We start from the raw sequence: 20196 nt of genomic DNA, 5'->3' as shown, positions 1-20196 counted from the left end.
AACACTTTGATTGCACTTGGAGATGCTGCTGTTGAACTATGAGACTCAATATTCTTCACTTCTGTTATTTCCAGGACAACCTGAAAATCAGCGCGGTCTTCTCACTGGGAGGAGCCTCCTCGCCCCACGGTGAGGGGAGCAGGGTGCACACCACGACACGTCACCATAGTGACGACTAAACCAAAACTGCCCAAACCCCTCCTTTCCACCTTACCTACACACTTAGTCTCGCCTTTACCTCTCAGCTGGAGGAACTGCCTGTGAGGATGAGAGGGTGTCAGTTCTAAAACCTCTCAGTCCAGCCCATCTATTCCCCCTCTTGCCCTTATACCCTTAATGTGACAGAAAAACCCACATTCACGCCCAGTGATTTTCTTGGTGAAGCGCAAACCCATGCATTGGATTGCTGAGAGTTTGTTGATGTTTCTTAGGGTTTACAGTCCAGTATGTTTACCAGTCCAGTAAGTTTACCAGTCCAGTAAGTTTACCAGTCCAGGGAATATGCGGGGCTCGCTTGATTTCATACTTCCCGCATTTTTCTGATTCAAGTTTTAATGTTTTTCACCTCGTTTGTAGGGTTGCCACCTTCAATAGGGAAAAATAAGGGACACCTTGCCAGCAGTCTCACGGGACACAAATCAAGCAGGGTTCTGGTGGTCCTCCCCCATGAGATTATGAGTGTCAGACATCTCATTTCCTAGTGAATTGCACCAATTTGCATCAAGTTCAAAGTCCTCTGCTATTCTCATCATGAATGAAGGAAATAAATAGCCAATAAGAGTAGGCTAAAGCACAGCTGCATCGATTATATTAAGATCAAATCAATAAACATCAGATCATAGACATGGTCAAAATGTTTGGTCTGATAAACTTGGAAATAGCAAATGACCTGGACGACCACAGAGACCAGACATCGGGGGTTGTTTATGCCTTTTAAGGCTGCCTTCAATCATGACGCCGGTCTATACCGTACCTGGTCTAGGCGCTCTCGCATAGGCTATGGTTTTGTTATTTCTCGTATCATTCCAAGCATGTGAAGACGTAGTGTAGGCTATATGCATTAGAGTGGGGTGTGCACGAAAATACAGGACAGGTTCTTGCATTTTTCGCATATTCTCGCAATATTCACAAGTTCCTGCAACTTCAGAAAATCCCCGCATTTTCAACGCATAAAATCACATAAAAACCCTGCATATTCCATTGCATAACCATGGATTTTTGCCTGCATAATCAAGTATTTTTGCCCGCATAATCAAGGATTTCTGCCCGCATAATCAAGGATTTTTGCCTGCGTTTTTCTGGAGGGACTGGGTAATAGTTAATGATTAAAAGTTTAACAGGGCTGAATCAAACACCTTGATCACACTTGGAGTTGCTGCTGTGGAACTATGAGACTCAATATTCTTCACTTCTGTTATTTCCAGGACAACCTGAAAATCAACGATGAGGGGAGCAGGGTGCACACCACGACACCATAGTGACGACTTAACCAAAACTGTCCAAACCCCTCCTTTCCACCTTAAGTACACACTTAGTCTCCACTTTACCTCTCTCCTTGTCTCTTCTTTTATATTGTCTCTCTTGTCTCTCTCTCTCCTTGTGGTTCCCCCTCCTCCCCCAGTGACCTCAGCCAGCCCAGTGCTGACCACCACCCAGGCTCAAGCACAGGGCCAGTTATCTTCTGACCCCTCCCCCATCCCGGCCTCCAAGTGCGCAGCCTGCTCGGGCTGTAAGAAGATCTTGACGAAGGGCCAGACGGCCTACCAGAAGAAGGGCTCTTCTTACCTTTTCTGCTCCAAATGTGTCATGTTGTATAGCCCCGCCCCCTCACCCCTCGTCAATCGTTTGGGCAAGAGGACCTGTCACTACTGCCTTAAGTGAGTCATGGGGGGGCAGGGAACCAATTTCATCAACAAAAGAATGACTGTTATTTTCAAACTAAAGCATTTGGTTGTCCAAACTCACTCCTTGTTTGACCAAAAATATTCTCACATCGCTATTTCAGTTGGGACATTTCATCACCTTATGTTGTTGGAATGGAAAATGCAAATGTTATCTGACTTGTATTCTGTTAATCTCAGGGAGATAATGGAGCCTAAGTATTTGATCAAGGCTCCGGTGGACGTGGCCGGGACCATAAAGCATTTCTGCAGCCAGACCTGCCTCTCCTCCATCAACTTCAGTAGGAACTCTGCTGACTCCACCCTCAACGGAGCTGAAATTATATTGGGAAAGGTGTGTTTTTCTATTGACATTTTGGGCGGAAGTAACAAAAATTACTTGCTGTAAACAATAAATGTCAGTTGGGTATTGAGAATGATTACCTGTAGACAGTAGACAGTAACACAGCCCAGATGATTATCAGATCAATAGTTTGAAATAAAATGTTGATCAAGATTATCAAACCAATTAACACCCATATCCATCACTCTATTTATGAATTCACATACATTTTCATTACCTCCATTTATCAATTAATTTTTGTCACTTCCACCCTTGAGGCCACTTTCCTTAAAGGATAAGTGGCAATTTTGTGTTGTGAATGATGAATGTAATGCCGGGATCAGACTACACAATATTTTCAATATTATGATGGTCACCATGTCAAATTAGGCGATTAGAGTGCCATAAATTCTTGCCGGGTGTTGGCCGACTAGCAACACTACTGTATAAGAATAACTGCGACCAATCATCGTATTGTAAAGACCCTCTATAAGGCCCATCAACAGCTCCACCAAGAAAGCTAGTGCTCTTGGTGTTGCGGTTAGCGAGCCAGGTTTGGAAGCAGGAGGTCGTTGGTCCGATCCCTTACTCCCCCTGCGGCCATCGAAGAGGTGTGTGAGGACGTCAGGGACTGAGTACAGTGAAGCGTGAGGTCACGTTCTTCCGGACGGCGGAGGCGATAGTGTAATGACCCTCTATAAGGGGTGTTAACGGCTCCACTCGTTTGGGGCAAGTTCTCTAACCCCCCCCCCACCCTTACAGTATGCTGTCTTTCAAAACCATGCGTGTCATTGCTAAAAAAATAAATATGAAGAAGCGCTGTATGTTATGGTGGCGGTCTTGTGCTCAGAAAAGAAAGAAAAAAACGATTGTGGACCCTTTCCTGGGTGTCAAGAAGAGGACAGTATGATCTATCCATCAAGGAGAATTTTCAGGTAACGATTGTGTTAACATGTCAAGAACATAGCTAGCTAGCTAGCTAGCTACCAGCAAACTAGCTAGCTAGCTAGCTACTGGTGTAGCAAGCTTTCTATGTAAAAAGGTCTTGTGGAGGAAAAAAAAATGTGTATATACTCTGGAAGGACTTGTATGACTGTCATTTAAACCAATGTTTTTACCAAAAGTCATTGAGGATCTTGGGTAAAATATTCAACACATCGAGTTTCCAAATACTGCTAAAGATTTGTTTTGATTTTATTATTCTATAGGGCAATGACAGGAGGGGTTTCCGAAATCTTTTCAGGATGGATGTGGAAGATTTCAATTACCTACTTGAAAAGGTGGAGCCATTCATCCGCAAGAGGGCCAGTAAAACTAGGAAGGCCATCACTGCCAGAGAGCGGTTGTCAGTCGCACTACGATTCCTTGTTACCGGTAAAGAGAATACATTTAAAAACATTTAATTGTAGGGTGAAAAATTTCAAAACATTGCTTCAAATAAAATGTTTACACATACAGTGCATCCAGACATCCCTTCACTTTTTCCACATTTTGTTGTATTACAGCCTTATGGATTCCCAAAAAAAATTACTCAATCTACATACAATACCCCATAATGACAGTGAGTTTTGATTTGAAAAAGTATTAAAAATAAAAACCTGAAATATCACAAACACGTACATAGGTATTCACATCCTTTACTCAGTACTTTGTCGAGATATCTTTGGCAGCGATCTTCTTGGGTATGACGCTACAAACCTGGCACACCTGTATTTGGGGTATTTCTCCCATTCTTCTCTGCAGATCCTCTCAAGCTCTGTCAGGTTAGATGGGGAGCGTCGCTGCACAGCTATTTTCAGATCTTTCCAGAGATGTTTAATCAGGTTCAAGTCTGCGCTCTGACTGGGTCACTCAAGGACATTCACAGACTTGTCCCGAAGCCACTCCTGTGTTGTCTTGGCTATGTGCTTAAGGTCATTGTCCTGTTGAAAGGTAAACCTTGAGGTCCTGAGTGCTCTGGGGCAGGTTTTCATCAAGGATCTCCTAGCATAGCATGATGAGTGACCATCGGGTTCTTGGTCACCTCCCTGACCAAGCCCCATTTTCCTCGATTACTCAGTTTGGCCAGACGGCCAGCTCGAGGAAGGGTCCTGGTGGATCCAAAAGACTGATGGAGGTCACTGTGTTCTTCGGGACCATCAATGCTGCAGAAATGTTTTTGTACCCTTTCCCAGATGTCACAGAGGTCTGTGGACAATTTCCTCAACTTCATGGCTTGGTTTAGACTCTCAAATGCACTGTCAACTGTGGGTTATTACTATTTTACATACAGTACAGTAGACAGGCATATGCTTTTCCAAATCATGTCCAATCAATTGCATTTACCACAGGTGGATTCAAATCAACTAATCACTAATCTAATCACTGCCAAAGGTACCTCAACAAAGTACTGAGTAAAGGGTCTTAATACTTAATACAAAAAAATCGAAATAACTTTTTTCACTTTGTCATTATGGTGTATTGTGTGTATATTGATGAGGAAAAAAATGAATTTAATCAATTTTGGACTGAGTCTGTAACCTAAAATGTGGAAAAACTGAAGGGGCATGAATACTTTTCTGGATGCACTGTAAGCCTTGTTCTTCTCTATAGGAGAGTCGTTCAGGTCTCTGTGCTTCCAGTACCGGATCGGCCGAACTACTGTCAGTGAGATAGTATTGGGGACTTGTGAAGCCCTGTATGACGTCTTGAAAGAAGACTATTTGAAGGTATGACTTTTGCGTAAATAAGAGATTGATTTGTCAACGCTCAATACTTTGAAATTATAGGAACATATTTATGACTGGCCTATCTATTACCTCCTCAGTATTCATTTTCATATAGCATTGTTTATTAAGACCCCCATTGACAGCAGATACTGTTCCTGGGGTCCACAACATAAAGAAGCAGCATACAGTGTATTAACATCCATACAATTAATATCCATACAAATATTATACATAAACTTACAAATTATGCAAGTTTTATGCCAGCCTACATAAAACGGCAACCGTAATCCCCACCATCCAACCCACTTGCCATAACCACCCACAACCTCCACAAGCCTTACACTGATAGTGTTACTACTTAACGCAAAACATATATACTGTATATATGCATGTTCTTTCAATCCAAAAAGCAAAACATAATACTGTATATATGCATGCTTTTTCAATCCAAGAACACAATACAATCATATGCTTATAAGTAGTGCTTTCATCTTTTCCAGACACCGACAACAGAGGCAGAGTGGCGAGAGGTGGCAAGGGGCTTTCAAGAGAAGTGGCAATTTCCTCACTGCCTAGGCGCCATTGGTGGCAAGCACATTAACTGTATTTACAAATCCAAATCCAGAATTTCAGTGGCTCTCATGGCAGTAGTCGACGCAAACTACAAATTTATCTATGCCAAGTTTTGTACACAGGGAAGAATGTCAGATGCAGGGCTGTTTGGCCAGTCAGACCTCCGTACTGCCATGGACAGAGATCTATTGAATGTCCCCCGTCCAGAGCCACTGCCAGATACCAACATAACCATGCCATATGCGTTCATCGGCAATGAAGCGTTTCCTCATTGGACCGACTTGGTCAAGCCATACCCCCCCCAGACCCTGGACCGTGGACAGCAAATATTCAATTATCGCCTGTCGAGGGCCAGGCGCACTGTCGAGAATGCGTTTGGAATATTGGCCAGCAGATTACGTGTTTTTCTGACTGGCATTGCACTTAAGCCCGAAAAGGTGACAATGATCATACTTGCTGCTCTCAGTGTTCAGAACTTCCTCAGGGAGCAGGCATCAGAGGCCTACCTGCCACCCGCCTTTCTGGACATGGAGGATGAGAACCACAGAATCATCCGTGGAGCATGGCGAAGGGATGGAGAACTCGCCCCTGTGGCAGTGAGCGGAGCAAAGATTGGCACAACAATGGCAAAAGAACAGCGAGACCAGTTGAAGGCACACTTTCTCTCACCGGCTGGATCTCTTCCCTGGCAGGAAAATATGATTTAGTCATGGACATACTTTACGACACCTGCTTTGTATTTCCTGGGATGAAAATATGATTTACTCTTGGACATTGAAAGTAGTTAGTAATGTCTCTTTGTCAGTTTATTTTTATCTGAAAGTGCACCTTCAGGCAGAATGCTAAATGGTTAAAATGAATACATGTATATAAAGAACCAGACATTTCTAAAGTGATTTAAATGTAAACTTTTATTAATATTAAATTACATGACATTTCACGTCTTTACTTCCCTTAAGTCATAGAAATATGTTAATGGTTTTCCTCCATCTTAAAAAACAATGTAAAACTAGAAAAGGTTGCACGGAGAGCACCCACGATGCATGTCGCACAGCTCAAATAAGGTTTTCATTGATACTGTGCGTGATATGTGAGTGCGGTGCGTCCTATATAGTAGATTCAGGTCATGTGCAAGTGTGTGTATGTGTATATGTGTGTGCGGTGTGATGTGAGTGCAGTGCATCCTATACCATGTGCAAGTGTATCGACAGTGTCTCAACGGTGGTGGGGTCCGTGGGGGGTTGGGGTCAGAGGGGGACACGAGCCTTGTTGAAGAGGCTGGTGCTCAGTGTTTCTCTGGTTCAGGGGAGGCCATGCCCTGCATGTTTTACATGTTTCCCTTTTCCAACACACCTGATTCAAATTAACATGTAGGGCAGGGGGTCCCCAGGACCAGGATTGAGAAACACTGAGCTAGGGCACCTGTGAAGGAGTTAACAATCTGACCCCCTCTGGGGTATGAGTGAGATAGAAGTGGTCAGGTATTTATTTCTAAACCTTTTTGCATGTCTGAAGATCTGAAGAGCCCCACTTGTCATTCCAGAGCCAGATGCTCTGGCAAGAAGAGGTGAAACCCTGGGGCTCATGCCTAAACAATACAGTACTGGTCAAGACCGGTTTACCTTATTGTTCTACTGCTCTACTGTAAAGCCATACCTTTTGTTCTCTGTCACACCTAGCAGGGGTCCTGGTCATCTCATTCTTGCCTGTCTCAAGGGAGACCTTTCCTGTTCTGTTTCAAGACGCCCTAAATTCCTTAGAATGACGTCAGCTGGGTCTGACACTATAAAGCAATGAATTATTCTTGGTGTTGGTGTGATTCACCTGAGAAAGACATGCTCTTTGATTGTGTTCTGCTCAGAATCATTCAGTTTACACATGTATTTTTTGTAGAATAAAGCTAACAATATGTTGTACGAACCAAGGCGTTGATTTACTTTTTTCCTAATTTGATCAAGAATTTGAAAAAAAAAAAATTATACATATATGTATATGTATGTATATATGTGTGTATGTCAATGATGTACAGTGTTGGGCAAGCTACTTAATAAAAGCAATCAAGCTACTGATTACTTTCTCTAAATTGTAATTCGATTACTGATTACTCTCTCTGAAAAGTAGTCAGATTACTAATTTCTTTACTTTTGAGTTACACTTTCTAAAACCGGATCATTTCTAACCCGAATCATAGAAGTCCTGATCTCAGGTAGCCTACATTGGAGAAAAATGACGCGACTTTTTTCCTCTGGTTTCTAAGATAATTTCTGCTATGATTTACACACAGTTGCGAATGTCATGCTTGGTAAACTTTGATTATATCCACGTATTACATATATATACTATGATATAAATATCAAATATCACATGTACTTTATCATATTAAAGATAATCAGTTGTAATTAACTAGTGAATGCTGATATATGCTGTCCTTTCTCTTTCAGTTAAAATCGACCATGGCTTCTTGTCCTATTTGCCATAAAAATTATGCTGCACTCAAGGGGCACCTTAAGAACACCCATTATATTAAAAATGTCCAGGAATGCCGCATCCTTTTGGATTTTGGCAATAACCAGGTCAGCATCAGAAAAAATGCATGCCCCATTCCTGGATGTGCTCATAAAAAAAGCCACCTTACCAGGCACCTCCAAATCAGTCACAAGGAACTGACTCTGGAGGACCGAATGATGTGGCTCAACACGGCCAGGCGGAAGGAGACTGTCCACCGCCTGGCGGAGTTAAGGGCCACCAATCCTTCTGTGCCCCTCCTAACAAACTGGGACGTGGAGGAAGACCCGCTTTGCATGGATGAGCCAGAGGCTATCGTGAGTTGTACTGCTTTGAATGTTCGCATATTGCTGTTTATTTTATCGTTCTAATACATTGTAATGTTTTTATCTAATGTTACTGTTAACTGTCTGTCCCATTGTGCCCAAGGCCAATTCCCGATGGGCATAAATGGCGCTAAAGTATCTTTATCTGATTATTTTTCCTGATTCAAAGGACACAGCAGGTGAGGGACCTAGTGCTGTCCCTCTACCCTCCACCCTCCCTGATGTCCCTTCCCAACAGGGACTCTGCCTCAACCCCTCCTGCAAGCTCTACCGAGCCAACGCACAGAGGGAGATGGATAGGAGGGATGCAATAATCCTACAAAAGGACCTCAAGATTTCCCAGCTGACCAACCTGTTACGCAGATATAAGCGTATTGGTGTGCAGCAATTGGGGCAACAGGTTAGAAACATGGCTTTCTTTCTGTCTGTCTGTCCGTCCGTCTAAAAAACCCACTGTATACTCTCTCCATCTTACAGGCTGCGGATAAGGAGACTCTGGAGGGGGAGGAAGAGGAGGAGACCGTGGAGACCGTCTTTGATCCAACGCTGTCTCAGATGTCTGAGGCAACAGCTCATGAGGGCGGGGCGAGCCCGGAGAAGCCTGTCACTCCGGCTGATGACAGCGTGTCGGACCCCCCTGAAGCTGTGTCTGGTGATGACTCAGAGCAGCCTGGCACCAGTAGCCTCTCCTCACGGGTCAGGAAGCGCAAGATCAATACATGTTTGACCCCGCAGGCAACTAAAGTGTCAGTAACGTCTGTCAAACGGTCCCCTGTAAAGGCGAAGAGGCCCTGTGGCTCTGGAAGGGGCAAGGGCAACCTTATGAGATTCATAGGGTTTCCTGAGTCCATCGGTAAGGTTCCTTGACTCTTTATACTGTATATAGTATGGGGCTATTTGATTTTATTTTATTTACTTTATTGATCCCGAAGGAAATTAAAATGCCAAGCAACACATAAAACTGAAATTAATCCAACTAGCACTTTGTAGCACTTTGCAATAAGGGTACAATAATTAACATGACTTAATACAGTATTAAGCATTAAGCATATTAAACAGTAATGTCCCTAGAATGGTTAGTTAATGCATATTAATGCATTAATCAATTCATAACTCTTCCTAAAGTGTAATACATGTGGCGTTGCAGAGACATTCCTGGATGGCTACAGAACATTTCAAGAGGGGCTAAATCCCAGTGAAAAGCAGAGTCAAAACGCCAAGTCAAAAGTCGGTCGGCTTAAAAGTTTCCTGCTCTATATGAGCAGGGGACACACCAAGCTCTCTGACTGGAGCTTCATCTTCAACTTGGACAGGATCCGAGCGTGAGTAGTGCTGTGATTACTCCGTTACGGGCCATTGGTTCAAATGTATCTAATCCGTTCATTCCCATAACCAATACTAAAACTGTATATCAATTTTCTTTGTCTTCTACACACTGTGCAGTTTTGGCAAACACCTGGTCAAGGACCAGAGCCATACCATCACCACGGCTAGGTACTACCTAGCAAACATCTCTCACTTCATGGCTTATATGCAAGAGCTGAAGCCGCCTTACTGCCGCCTCACTACCTCGCAATTTGTCGGCATACGGCGGGAGCTCAACATGAACGTGCGCTCCACGACCAGGGACTGCGTGATCCACAGAATGAAAGTAATGAGGGGCAAGATGGACAGGCGGCCAACGAAGGAGCACATCAAAACATTCCAAGCCAAGGCCAAGGCGACCATCCCCAAACTGCTGAGTACGTCTTTCTTCACTTTTACAATGCTGGGTCACACCGTAACTCTCGGTAAGTAAAGGTTGATCATCATGAGTGAACTCTTTTGTCTCTCTTCTCCCTTTTCTCTCCCCAGAGGACCTCCAGAACAAGTTTGACCACCAAACCAAGAAGCAGTTCTATGGGTACCTGGTGGGCTATTGGTCCAGCCTTTTCGGCCACAGAACGGGTGTTTATACGAACATGACAGAGGACGAGGTGGAGGAGGCCAAGACCAGCCACGACCTCCGAGGGGACGACACCTACCTCATCCAAGTGAGTGCTTAGATGATTTAGATAACAATTAGAATAGGATTGCTCTCCAATTGACATACTGGGCTCTATTTTTGCACAGGCGCTATGTCCTAAGCACAAACGTTATGCCGTAACCCTACTTTTGTGCGCGCACTAAGTCTTAAAACTGATTCTGACAAATTCGTGGTTTGATTTCATGCGCCTTGCGCCACAGTGGGCTTGGCCGCGCAAGAGAGGGTGTGACAATGTTAATCAGCTGGCGCAATGCTAATTTGTGACAGAAAACGAACCCTTTGTGCCTAGCGCGATTGACCAACACGGACCAGGTCTTAAGCGCTAGCGCTAAGTTTCTGCGTACAATTTTGTGACTTAAGTGGGAACAGGTCTTATGAAATATGGACATATGGGGAAATACAGCTCATTTTGAGGCGAATCTCACTCCTATATATATATATATATAACTCTTCCTAAAGTGTAATACATATATATATATATATATATATATATATATATAGCAACTTCACCCTTTCCCAATGCATGCGCATCTGTAATGAGGAAGTAGGCTACGCATAGTGTACATACATACACAACTTTTGCACAACTAGCCTACCCTGGGCTTTAGAGTGAAATCAACCTCAGTTCAAATGCAGTGTTTTGATATGTGTGACGGGGTATAATAATGAACATTTACTTTACAGATGCTTTGCGACTCTCCCTCACCAGCACATCTGTCTCAGCTGGATGAATGAATACATATATATGGATTAGGCTACATGAATGAATGCATGCAAAAACGTCAGCAGGGTACAGATAGCTTACACTGGATTTCTTGATAATATGGTGTTGTAGCGAACTATCATCCTGATATTCTAATGACAGCCTATCAATCTAGCATGCAACAGTTCTGTCCATCGTTCTTAGTGGCCAACAGCTCTCCACACGCACAACGTCGTCGTTCAATTTGTCAATTCGCTTAGCGCTTTGCCCGCTTATATTAAAGGGATGGCCAGCAGGTGTTGTGATTGGCCATGTTGACACCACACCCACGTGTATATAATTATCTTGATCCAGCCTCTTTGACAATAGCGCCAGCTTAGCGCTTAAGACCATTTGTCACACCACAACACATGGGCGCCTAGCGCTGCGCCTAGGACTTAACAACAGGTTGCACGAAAATAGAGCCCACTGTGTGAAGAGTCAGCCACTTTCAAATGTCTGTCTCTCTCCATCTCACTCATTTTCTCTCTCTTTTGCTCGCAACAGGTCAAAAATCACAAAACTGCAGCAAAGTATGGCCCGGCCATCGTGCACATGACGGAGGAAGAGTTTGGCTGGATCCGCGACTGGCTCGCCATCAAAGTTAGTAGTAAAGCAAGCGTCATCATCGAACACGACTGTCTGCCTCTGTGTCAGTCTGTGCCAGTCTGTCTGTCTGTGTATGTGTGTGTGTGTGTGTGTGTGTGTGTGTGTGTGTATGTCTGTGTGTGTATGTCTGTGTGTGTGTGTGTGTGTGTGTGTGTGTGTGTGTCTGTGTGTGTATGTAGTAATGCATAGGAAGGCATTTATTAAGGGTTACTTGAGGTATACATGTTTTCAACTCTCTTTGTTGCAGTGACAGTCCCATTTTCCCAATTAATAAGGGCTTTCTTATCTGAGCCAATATTATTATTATTAATAATAAGGGCTATCTTATCTTAGGCCAAGATTCGGGGGGTCAAGAACAAATATGTTCTTTTCTCAAGAGGACGGCACACATGCAAGGTCGTCGGGTCCTTATTCATGAAAGCCTGGGCGGATGCCGGCCTGCCTGAAAGACCAACCCTCACACTGATACGCACAGTGGTGTCGTATTGCGTAAGTGCGCATACACATACACAAACACACGTAAACATGAGTGTTGTTGTACACTAGGATGGAACCAGAGCGACTCAGGTGGGCGGCACGTTTGAAGGCCGTTGGGGCTCGTTTATTAGAAATGTGTATGGTGCAACTAGAGTCCTGAGTATGGGGTGTGCAACGACTATGTGTTAGGATGTATCCAAATATGTTTGACAAGTGACACCAAAGGTGAAAAATAGTACGTGTGAATTGATGTTTGCTTTTCTGTCCTTCTCTCTTTCTGTTATGTGAATTGAATGTTTTTCAGGCAAAGCAAAGTCAGACACCAGCGAACCGCAAAAAGATTACAGACCTGCTGTGCCACAGCACAGAAGTCTCTGACACGTTCTATACGCTCAACCCCAACGCGGACGAGACACAGAATATCAGGGACCTGATAGCTGCCAGTCTGGAGGGGCCAGAGCTTCCACGCATGAAGGCCCAGGCTCCTGGTGGAGGAAAGGTTAGTTTGTTTTTATTTGACAACCTTGATGCCAATCTCAGACATACACAAATACAAACAATACAAAACGGTCAAGGATCAAATACAAAATTAAGCCCACATTCTGTGTTTCCATTCCAAAATCCTCTCCCAAGGCCCAGTACAGGTCGGCTCGCCCTCAGAGGAAGCAGAAGGCCAAGGAGGCGGAGCTGACCTCTGACAATGACACAGAGGAGGAAGGAGAGGTTAGTTAAGTGGGTTTTCTGAAAGCTTTTTAATCATTCTGTCTCGCTGTCTTGCTATGCGATATAGCCATGACCTGTTTAATACCAGCCCTTCATTCATCTGATGGGCGTGATTCTCTTAGCTTTGCTCTAGCTTCACACACTCACACAGTTGCTGTGTAAGACACTTAGTAGTGTTATACATCCCACTCTGTTAAGGTTCTATGGTAGTTTTATGTGTCCTTTTTCTCTGCAATTTTGTTTTTGCCTTGTTTTTGTTCTAGTTTTGCCATTAGTTTGAAGATGTTCAATCAATAAAGTTTGAATAGTGTTATGCAAAAAAAAGGAGAATAAAAAGTTAAGTTAGATAGTATAGTTGCAATCTTGACAATGAATACACAATGATGCCCACATTCTGTGTTTCCATCCCACAACGCTCTCCAGGTGCCCTGTGAGGAATCAACAGACAGCAAGGGTGGATCAGAGGAGTCTGGGCAGCAGCTGAAAGAGGCCGCCGTGACACAGGTTAGTTTGACCCTACTGATGATATATGAACAGCCTTTCAGGAGAGAACATTCTGACTCCTATCCCTTCATCCTCAACTCTTCTCACACGTTTTAACACTATTTGCGTGTCTCTGACTATCCTGTGGTTAAGTGTTTTGTACATTTAGACTTTATTCATGGGAGACCTGTTTGTGTTTTTGCTTTTTTTCATTTTCTCATTTGATGTTTCAAATGTTAAGAAGTAACGCAAGGGTCTGTTCCAGAGTTCGGAGATAGGGTTGTGGGTTGGGAGGGAGATTGAGGTTAGGGTTGTCATATAGTAATTTCTGTGTTAAATGTCAAGCCCTGAAACACTAAAACATGTTTTTTTGCATACACTGCAGGAGGGAACCCCTACAAAATGTGAACCAATAATGGGCCTCAGTGTCGTCCTGGACAGATGTACTGAGAGGGAGTCACCCCTCAAGAGGCTTCGCAACTCAAGAATGTTGAGAGAGAAGTGGCATGACACTTCCTCTCTGGTCAAGAAGCGCAAGCTTCACTAAACAATCAGAAATAGTTTTCCATGTAAATAAATGTGTTTTTTGTTAATCCAAAAAGAAAATTTGTTATTACTTGTTAATTATTGTTCAATTACTTATTATTCCTTATAACTTATTTAATCATTGTTGTTTGTTATTCATTGTTTTTTGTAAATATATTCCATTTGACAATTTGCTTGCCTATTGTCAGTATTTCTGTTTATAGTCAATCATCAGTGTGCTTGGGTAATGTCACTGATAGACGCATACCGTAGATAAGGATGCGTGAACTATTATAAATGTTTTTACACATGTTGGTGTACACCCAGCATACATAGGACATTGAAGTGTAAAGAAAGAAAAAGTGTAAGATTCCCCTATGGTGACATTGACTTTGTGAATAACAAAAGGATAGGAAGACAGCTTAGAGTCCAAGTGGGTCGAAAAATGTTCGTCCAATTGGCTCAGGAATCAGGGTGGTTAGGAGGACCCTATGGGGCTATGAGGATTCTTGAATATCAGAGTCCTTGCTCCAGCCAATATGGATGAATTGGCCTGTCTAGCTGTCATGTTCAACTATGCGCGGTGTACACCAACATATGCAGGGTGTACACTGCTGTTTCTCCTCAATGATTTGAGATAGGAGGCTGTCCTATTAGTATTTATATGGTACTATATCGTACTCTTTGTCTCCCAAATGGTAACCTTGTATCTCTGTTGACTTTAGAGAAACACCAGTGTACACCCGGCATATGTTGATGTACACCGCGCATGTTAAACTATGCGCATTGTACAACAACATATGCCGGGTGTACACAGCGGTTTCTCCTCAACGATTTGAATTAGGAAGCTGTCATTGAAGGATGTTCATGCGACCATAGGATAGTCCTAGTCCGCAAATGGTCAACCTTCTATCTCTTTCCACTTTGGAGAAACAGCAGTGTATCCCTTGGTATATGTGGGAGTAGGCCTCAAATTAAGCCTTTCTAGAGTTGTAACACAGGTCACAGGCCCTCAGGGACCTATAAAAGCAGAGTACAGACACAATTATCTGTCTGGATACTCATACTATAACCCCATTGCAGAATGTGCAGAGCTTTTGTCTCTGCTCTTTTCAGTAGTGTCACGGGAACAGACTTTGTGTAAGAATGAACACGTGCCATACATTTGTATGGCAGTTGTACACCCACATTTTTCAACCTCTAAAGGTGTTACCAAAGCACTAGAGACCTAGAAATCCATACACTGGCACATAAGGCAATGCTCTTGAAGACTGTTATGATGATTTTCAGCTAACTACCCTCTAAAGTACTGATATGGGAGTAGGCCAGAAATGAAGCCTTTCTAGAGTTGTAACACAAGTCACAGGCCCTCGGGGACCTATAAAAGAAGAGCACAGACACAATTATATGTCTGGATACTCATACTGTAACCGCATTGCAGAATGTGCAGAGTTTTTGTCTCTGCTCTGTTTAGTAGTGTCACGGGAAGAGACTTTGTGTAAGAATGCATTCATTTGTATGGCAGTTGTACACCCAATTTTTCAACCTTTGAAGGTGTTACCAAAGGACTAGAGACCTAATAATCCATACACTGGCACATAAGGCAATGCTCTTGAAGACTGTTATGAGAGAGTTCAGCTAACTAACCCCTAAAGTACGGATATGGGAGTAGGCCTCAAATGAAGCCTTTCTAGAGTTGTAACACAGGTCACAGGCCCTCGGGGACCTATGAAAGCAGAGCACAAACACAATTATCTGTCTGGATACTCATGCTGTAACCCCATTGCAGAATGTGCAGAGTTTTTGTCTCTGCTCTTTATAGTTTAATATGCGCGGTGTACACCAACATATGCCGGGTGTACACTGCGGTCTCTCCCAAGTGGAAAGAGATAGAAGGTTGCTCTTTTGGGGACAAATAGTACAGTATAGTACCGTGTAAATATTAAAAGGACAGCCTCCTATCCCAAATCGTTGGCGAGAAACAGCAGTGTACACCCGCAGGTTAACCTTTTGTGGGATGTACACTGGAATGTGAGGTGTACACGGCTGGTCAGTCTAAAGCGGTGGAAGCTAGAAGGCTGAAACTCGGTGGTTTTAGAGGGACATAAGGTGACTTCAATATACTAATATATCAGGCTCGTAGCTCTTCAAATAATTTCAATAGAAGGGAGTATAGTGCTGTGATATAAACATATGCACGCTGTCGACTTTACTGTAGGGCCTACTGTACAGCCTACAAACATCACACAGATATGAATCAAAGCTTAGATTGCTCTTGGTGGGCCAAGGAACAACATATTTCAGCCTCAGCTTCCAATATACAGTATTTATTTATTTTTGATCAAAACAATCAACTCATTGGACAGGATGCTCTCGTAGTCTATGAGTCTAACAATGTCCTGTTTGACAGAAGGATGTGAGGATGTTTTTTTTCCTAGGGGAGATAACTGACTTTTTTTTCACAGCCTGGAATGGCATCGACTCATGAGTGAGTGATCCGATTTTGACGCGTCTAGTACTTTGGGAACACCCTTAAAACGTTACAAATATGTGTGTACACCTCACATATGTTCATGTACACGCGGCATACGTTAACATGGGAGGTTGACTGTTCCAAAGTGGAGGCAGCTAGAATGCTGGCGTTCGAGACACGAACAGTATCCTACGTTGACATAAACATACTGAAAGGACAGCCTCCTAGCTTATATTGTTGAGGACACACTGCTGTGCACACCCCGCATAGGTTCTGTGTATACCCAGCATAGGTTAACATAGGGACATTAACAGGTCATTTTGGCCACAGTGGAGGGACCTAGAAGGCTCATATGAAAAAGTTTGAGACTCTCCTATGTTGAATTGAACATACTTAAAGTATGGCATCCTAGCCCAAAGCGATTAGGAGAAAGAGCACTGTACACCACCTTAATTACTCTAGCTAGGCTCCAAGTGAGGCCTGTTGGTGCATGGGGGGTTTGCAGGTGGGTTTGGTGAAATAGCTCTTTACAGCCTCGAACGGCACTGACTGACAAGTTAGGCACCCGATTTTCAGGCCACTTGACCTTTCGGAACACCCTCAACCAAGCCCAAATACATGTGTACACCGGCCATGTACAGGTGTGTCCGGTTGTACGTTTTTTCCCTAACTCCCTGACCATTGACCCACTGAAAGTGGCAGAGACGAAAACTCTGCACATTCTGTAATGGGGGAGCAGTACGTGTAACTTACCAAACTATTGTTTCTGTACTGCACTTTCAAAGGTCCGCGAAGCCCCGTGACCTTTGTTTAAAAATGTCAAGTGTACACCCCGCATATGTTTGAATAGGGACCTTGCTCCCATTCACACGGTCATTTATCTGGATTAGCAGGGGCAAAAAGGCTGATATACCAGTATGCACATCTCACCAGGGCTACTCTTAGCGTGTTAATTTTCAGGCAGGTCGGAACTCCTTTTTTTTTCTTTTACACTTTTACACTCACACATGCGAGGTGTACACGATTGGACACTGCTGTTTCTCCAAAGTGGAGGGAGTGAGAAGGTTCTTGTTTGGGGGACTATGAATACCTTATGCTACTATGAAAATACTAATAGGGCTGCCTCCTAGCTCAAATAGTTTAGGAGAAACAGACGTGTACACCCCACATAGGTTTTGTGTACACCCGGCATAGTTTACATGCATTTTTTTTCCAGAACGTTAGATTGGCCCTCACTGACCAAAAGGCTGTCTTTGAGGTTGTCCCCTCTACATCCTCACCGAGTTTCGTGCTAATCGGAGCCCGTTGAAAATGGAGCGTTCTGATTGGTCCAAAACCCCCGCACGCCATTCGGCCCTGTCCCGATATGAGCCCGATCGGAGATGTAACGTTTTTAACGCACTTGGTGCTCTGGGTGGCCAGTGGGAGGCATCGGGCACCTGCGGGGGGAGGGGGAGGATGCGCCGTGTGCGGATTATGAGAGGCCATGCCAAAAAGAGGCATTTTGGGAGGTCACATGGTCAAAAACGCTGTTTTCCCATTGAAAAGTATGCGCGCTGTACACAGTGTACAGCCAGCAAGGCCACACCCCAAAACGGCGTTCTGGAATTCACATGGTCAAAAACGCTGTTTTCCCATTGAAAAGTATGTGTGCTGTACATGGTGTACACCCGGCAAGGCCACGCCACAAAACGGCGTTCTGGAAGGTCACATGGTCAAAAACGCAATTTTCCCATTGAAAAGAATGTGCGCTGTATACGGCGTACAGCCGACGAGGCCACACCCCAAAGCGGCGTTCTGGGAGGACACATGGTCAAAAATGCTGTTTTCCCAATGAAAAGTATGCATGGTGTACATGGTGTACAGCCGAGAACGATTCCCATTGAAAGGCATGCCCAGGCATGTTTGAGTTTGCGTTGGGTGGAGTGTGTTGGATGTACACTTGTACGCCTCACAGTCGGGTGTACTTTGTGTACATCCGCAAATGGCGTCCATTCATTGTGCCATCCCGTGGAAGAAAAAGGTAATGCACGAAACCCTAGTTTCAAGAAACCCTAGTATTCTAACTCCCATGTTAAGCGAGAGAGCGCGTTCAGAATTTTCATGCCCCGCCCCTTGGCCTGACCGGCGGGCGGAAGACGCCCTCGCGTCCAGGAGGCCGGGCCGGACGTTTTGAGCCCACCCGCTTATTTTTAGAACCCTCCTGCGGAAATTGGCGGAGGAACGTACACCGTACACCCAGCACATCCCTCGTCCCCAATGCAAAGCTTTGCCGGGTGTACGCCAGGGCGCTACTCTAGAATCAGTTTTGCATCTCAGATCATAAAAAACACAAGGAAATCTGATCCTATAGCAGCACTCTTGGCATCTTGACCCTGATGACATAAACAGTCAGTTCAGACACGACTGCAGAGACCGCATGCGCATATCAACCAAATGAAAGGGAGCATGCATGCGTGTAAGTAACTCAAAAGTAATCCCATTTTTATTAGGTCAGTAACTGTAATCTGATTACTGAAAAAAAAAAAAAAAGTTCATCTCACAAACAATGCAGTGTGCAGCAAGCAGCAACAATGTCAGGTATTATAGAAATGTCCAGATCATTGTGTTTGGTAAGGCACCTCAAATGTCCAAATGCATTTTTGACCACCATTCGGGCAGAGATCAAATGCTAGTTGAAGGTGTTCTGTTCAGGAGTCAGATGAAAGTGATGAGTGAACCCTTTCATTAGCCACTTCCTCAGAGGGTAAGCTGCATAGAATGATATATGGGTACCTCCACATGGATGGGTACCTGCACACATTCATCTACAGTCATGGATTTCTGTGCAGACAAATATAATACAGATAGGTTCTAGGTTAAGTTTTTGCCTACTACATTGAGGTGCTGGTGGAAAAACACGTGGTGGACCTACGTACAAAGCCATTCATACAAAGCCATTCACAAGATGTATTTTTGCCAGTCAGTGAAAATGCCTAGCCTGCAGCCAAGGAAATGGAACACAGTCATTGTTGATACTGTAGGTAGGCGCGAGGCCAGAGTATGTAGGGGCGTGATTTTCATTTTTGATAAATGAGGGCCACGGTGCAGACCTTCATCAAGTTAAAACAATTTTAACCTGATGAAGGTCTGGTGACTGAAACATTGTTTTCTATAATTAAGTAATTTTTCAAGTAAGGACACTGTGTGGGAAGCCTCTTTCTTAGCCGACAGTAGATACAGTATTTCAAAATGACCATGTATCATGTCAGGAGACTGGTTCAAAACTTACTCTTTTAATTTGCTTTTCTCTTTCTTTTTTTCAGGATGACAAAACATATGAAGAGAAGAGTAGTTCTGAATGCAGTGGGTCAGAGTCTTTGCCAGAGGAAAGCATGTCTGAGGACTCTGGTGCACCTCAATTCAAAAATAAACCAGACAGTGCCTCAGAGAAGCCGGAGGACTTGTGTGCATCTCCATTCAAAATGCAGCCAGCCAATGTGACGGAATCCTGTGATAGTACAGCGGATGTGGGTGAGACAACATTGTGGGTTAAGAAGACCAGTAAAGCAGAGAAAAGAAAATGGGACAAGAAGCATTACTGTGTTTACTGTTCAAAGCCACAGAGCAAAATAGCAAGGCACCTTGAAAGGCGACACAACAAGGAAGTAGAAGTAAGTCGTGCAATCAGTTTCCCAAAAGGCTCAAAAAAACGCAAAATTTTGTTTGAACAACTCAGAAACAAAGGTGACTACCACCACAATGTTGAAGTACTACAAAAACGAGATGGAGAGATTATAACATGGAGACAGCCCGCTCATGAT

At 43.8% G+C, this 20196-nt stretch overlaps 2 protein-coding genes across 4 annotated transcripts in view; both read left to right on the top strand.

Annotated features, from left to right (window-relative positions):
• LOC311323208 (uncharacterized protein) overlaps positions 1–19954 on the top strand; it is a 33111-nt gene extending 13157 nt beyond the window's left edge. Inside the window, exons 11-14 of one of the 3 annotated variants that reach the window (XM_084455391.1) lie at positions 75–129; positions 1425–1877; positions 2082–2235; positions 19699–19954. In XM_084455391.1, coding sequence (XP_084311517.1) covers positions 75–129; positions 1425–1447 — 78 coding nt within the window. In that variant the 3' untranslated portion in view covers positions 1448–1877; positions 2082–2235; positions 19699–19954. Of the gene's footprint in view, positions 1–74; positions 130–1424; positions 1878–2081; positions 2236–3431; positions 3558–7945; positions 8067–19698 lie in introns of those variants that run through there. The other 2 variants (XM_084455393.1, XM_084455392.1) reach the window with 2 other exon arrangements.
• On the top strand, positions 8189–13948 carry LOC311323346 (uncharacterized protein; the record flags this gene model as incomplete). The annotated part of the gene is made up of 12 exons (XM_084455547.1): positions 8189–8326; positions 8574–8735; positions 8813–9188; positions 9483–9657; positions 9779–10077; positions 10190–10368; positions 11611–11706; positions 12046–12201; positions 12494–12688; positions 12823–12912; positions 13336–13416; positions 13781–13948. 12 exons carry the CDS (start codon positions 8189–8191, stop codon positions 13940–13942), a joined length of 2109 nt encoding a protein of 702 aa, XP_084311673.1. The 3' UTR covers positions 13943–13948.
• Positions 19955–20196: the final 242 nt, after the last annotated feature.

The sequence above is a fragment of the Borostomias antarcticus genome, assembly GCF_949987555.1.
Source record: "Borostomias antarcticus genome assembly, chromosome: 21".
NCBI lineage: Eukaryota > Metazoa > Chordata > Actinopteri > Stomiiformes > Stomiidae > Borostomias > Borostomias antarcticus.
Note: the sequence above shows the minus strand (reverse complement) of the source record. Positions and strands in the feature narration are given on the sequence as shown.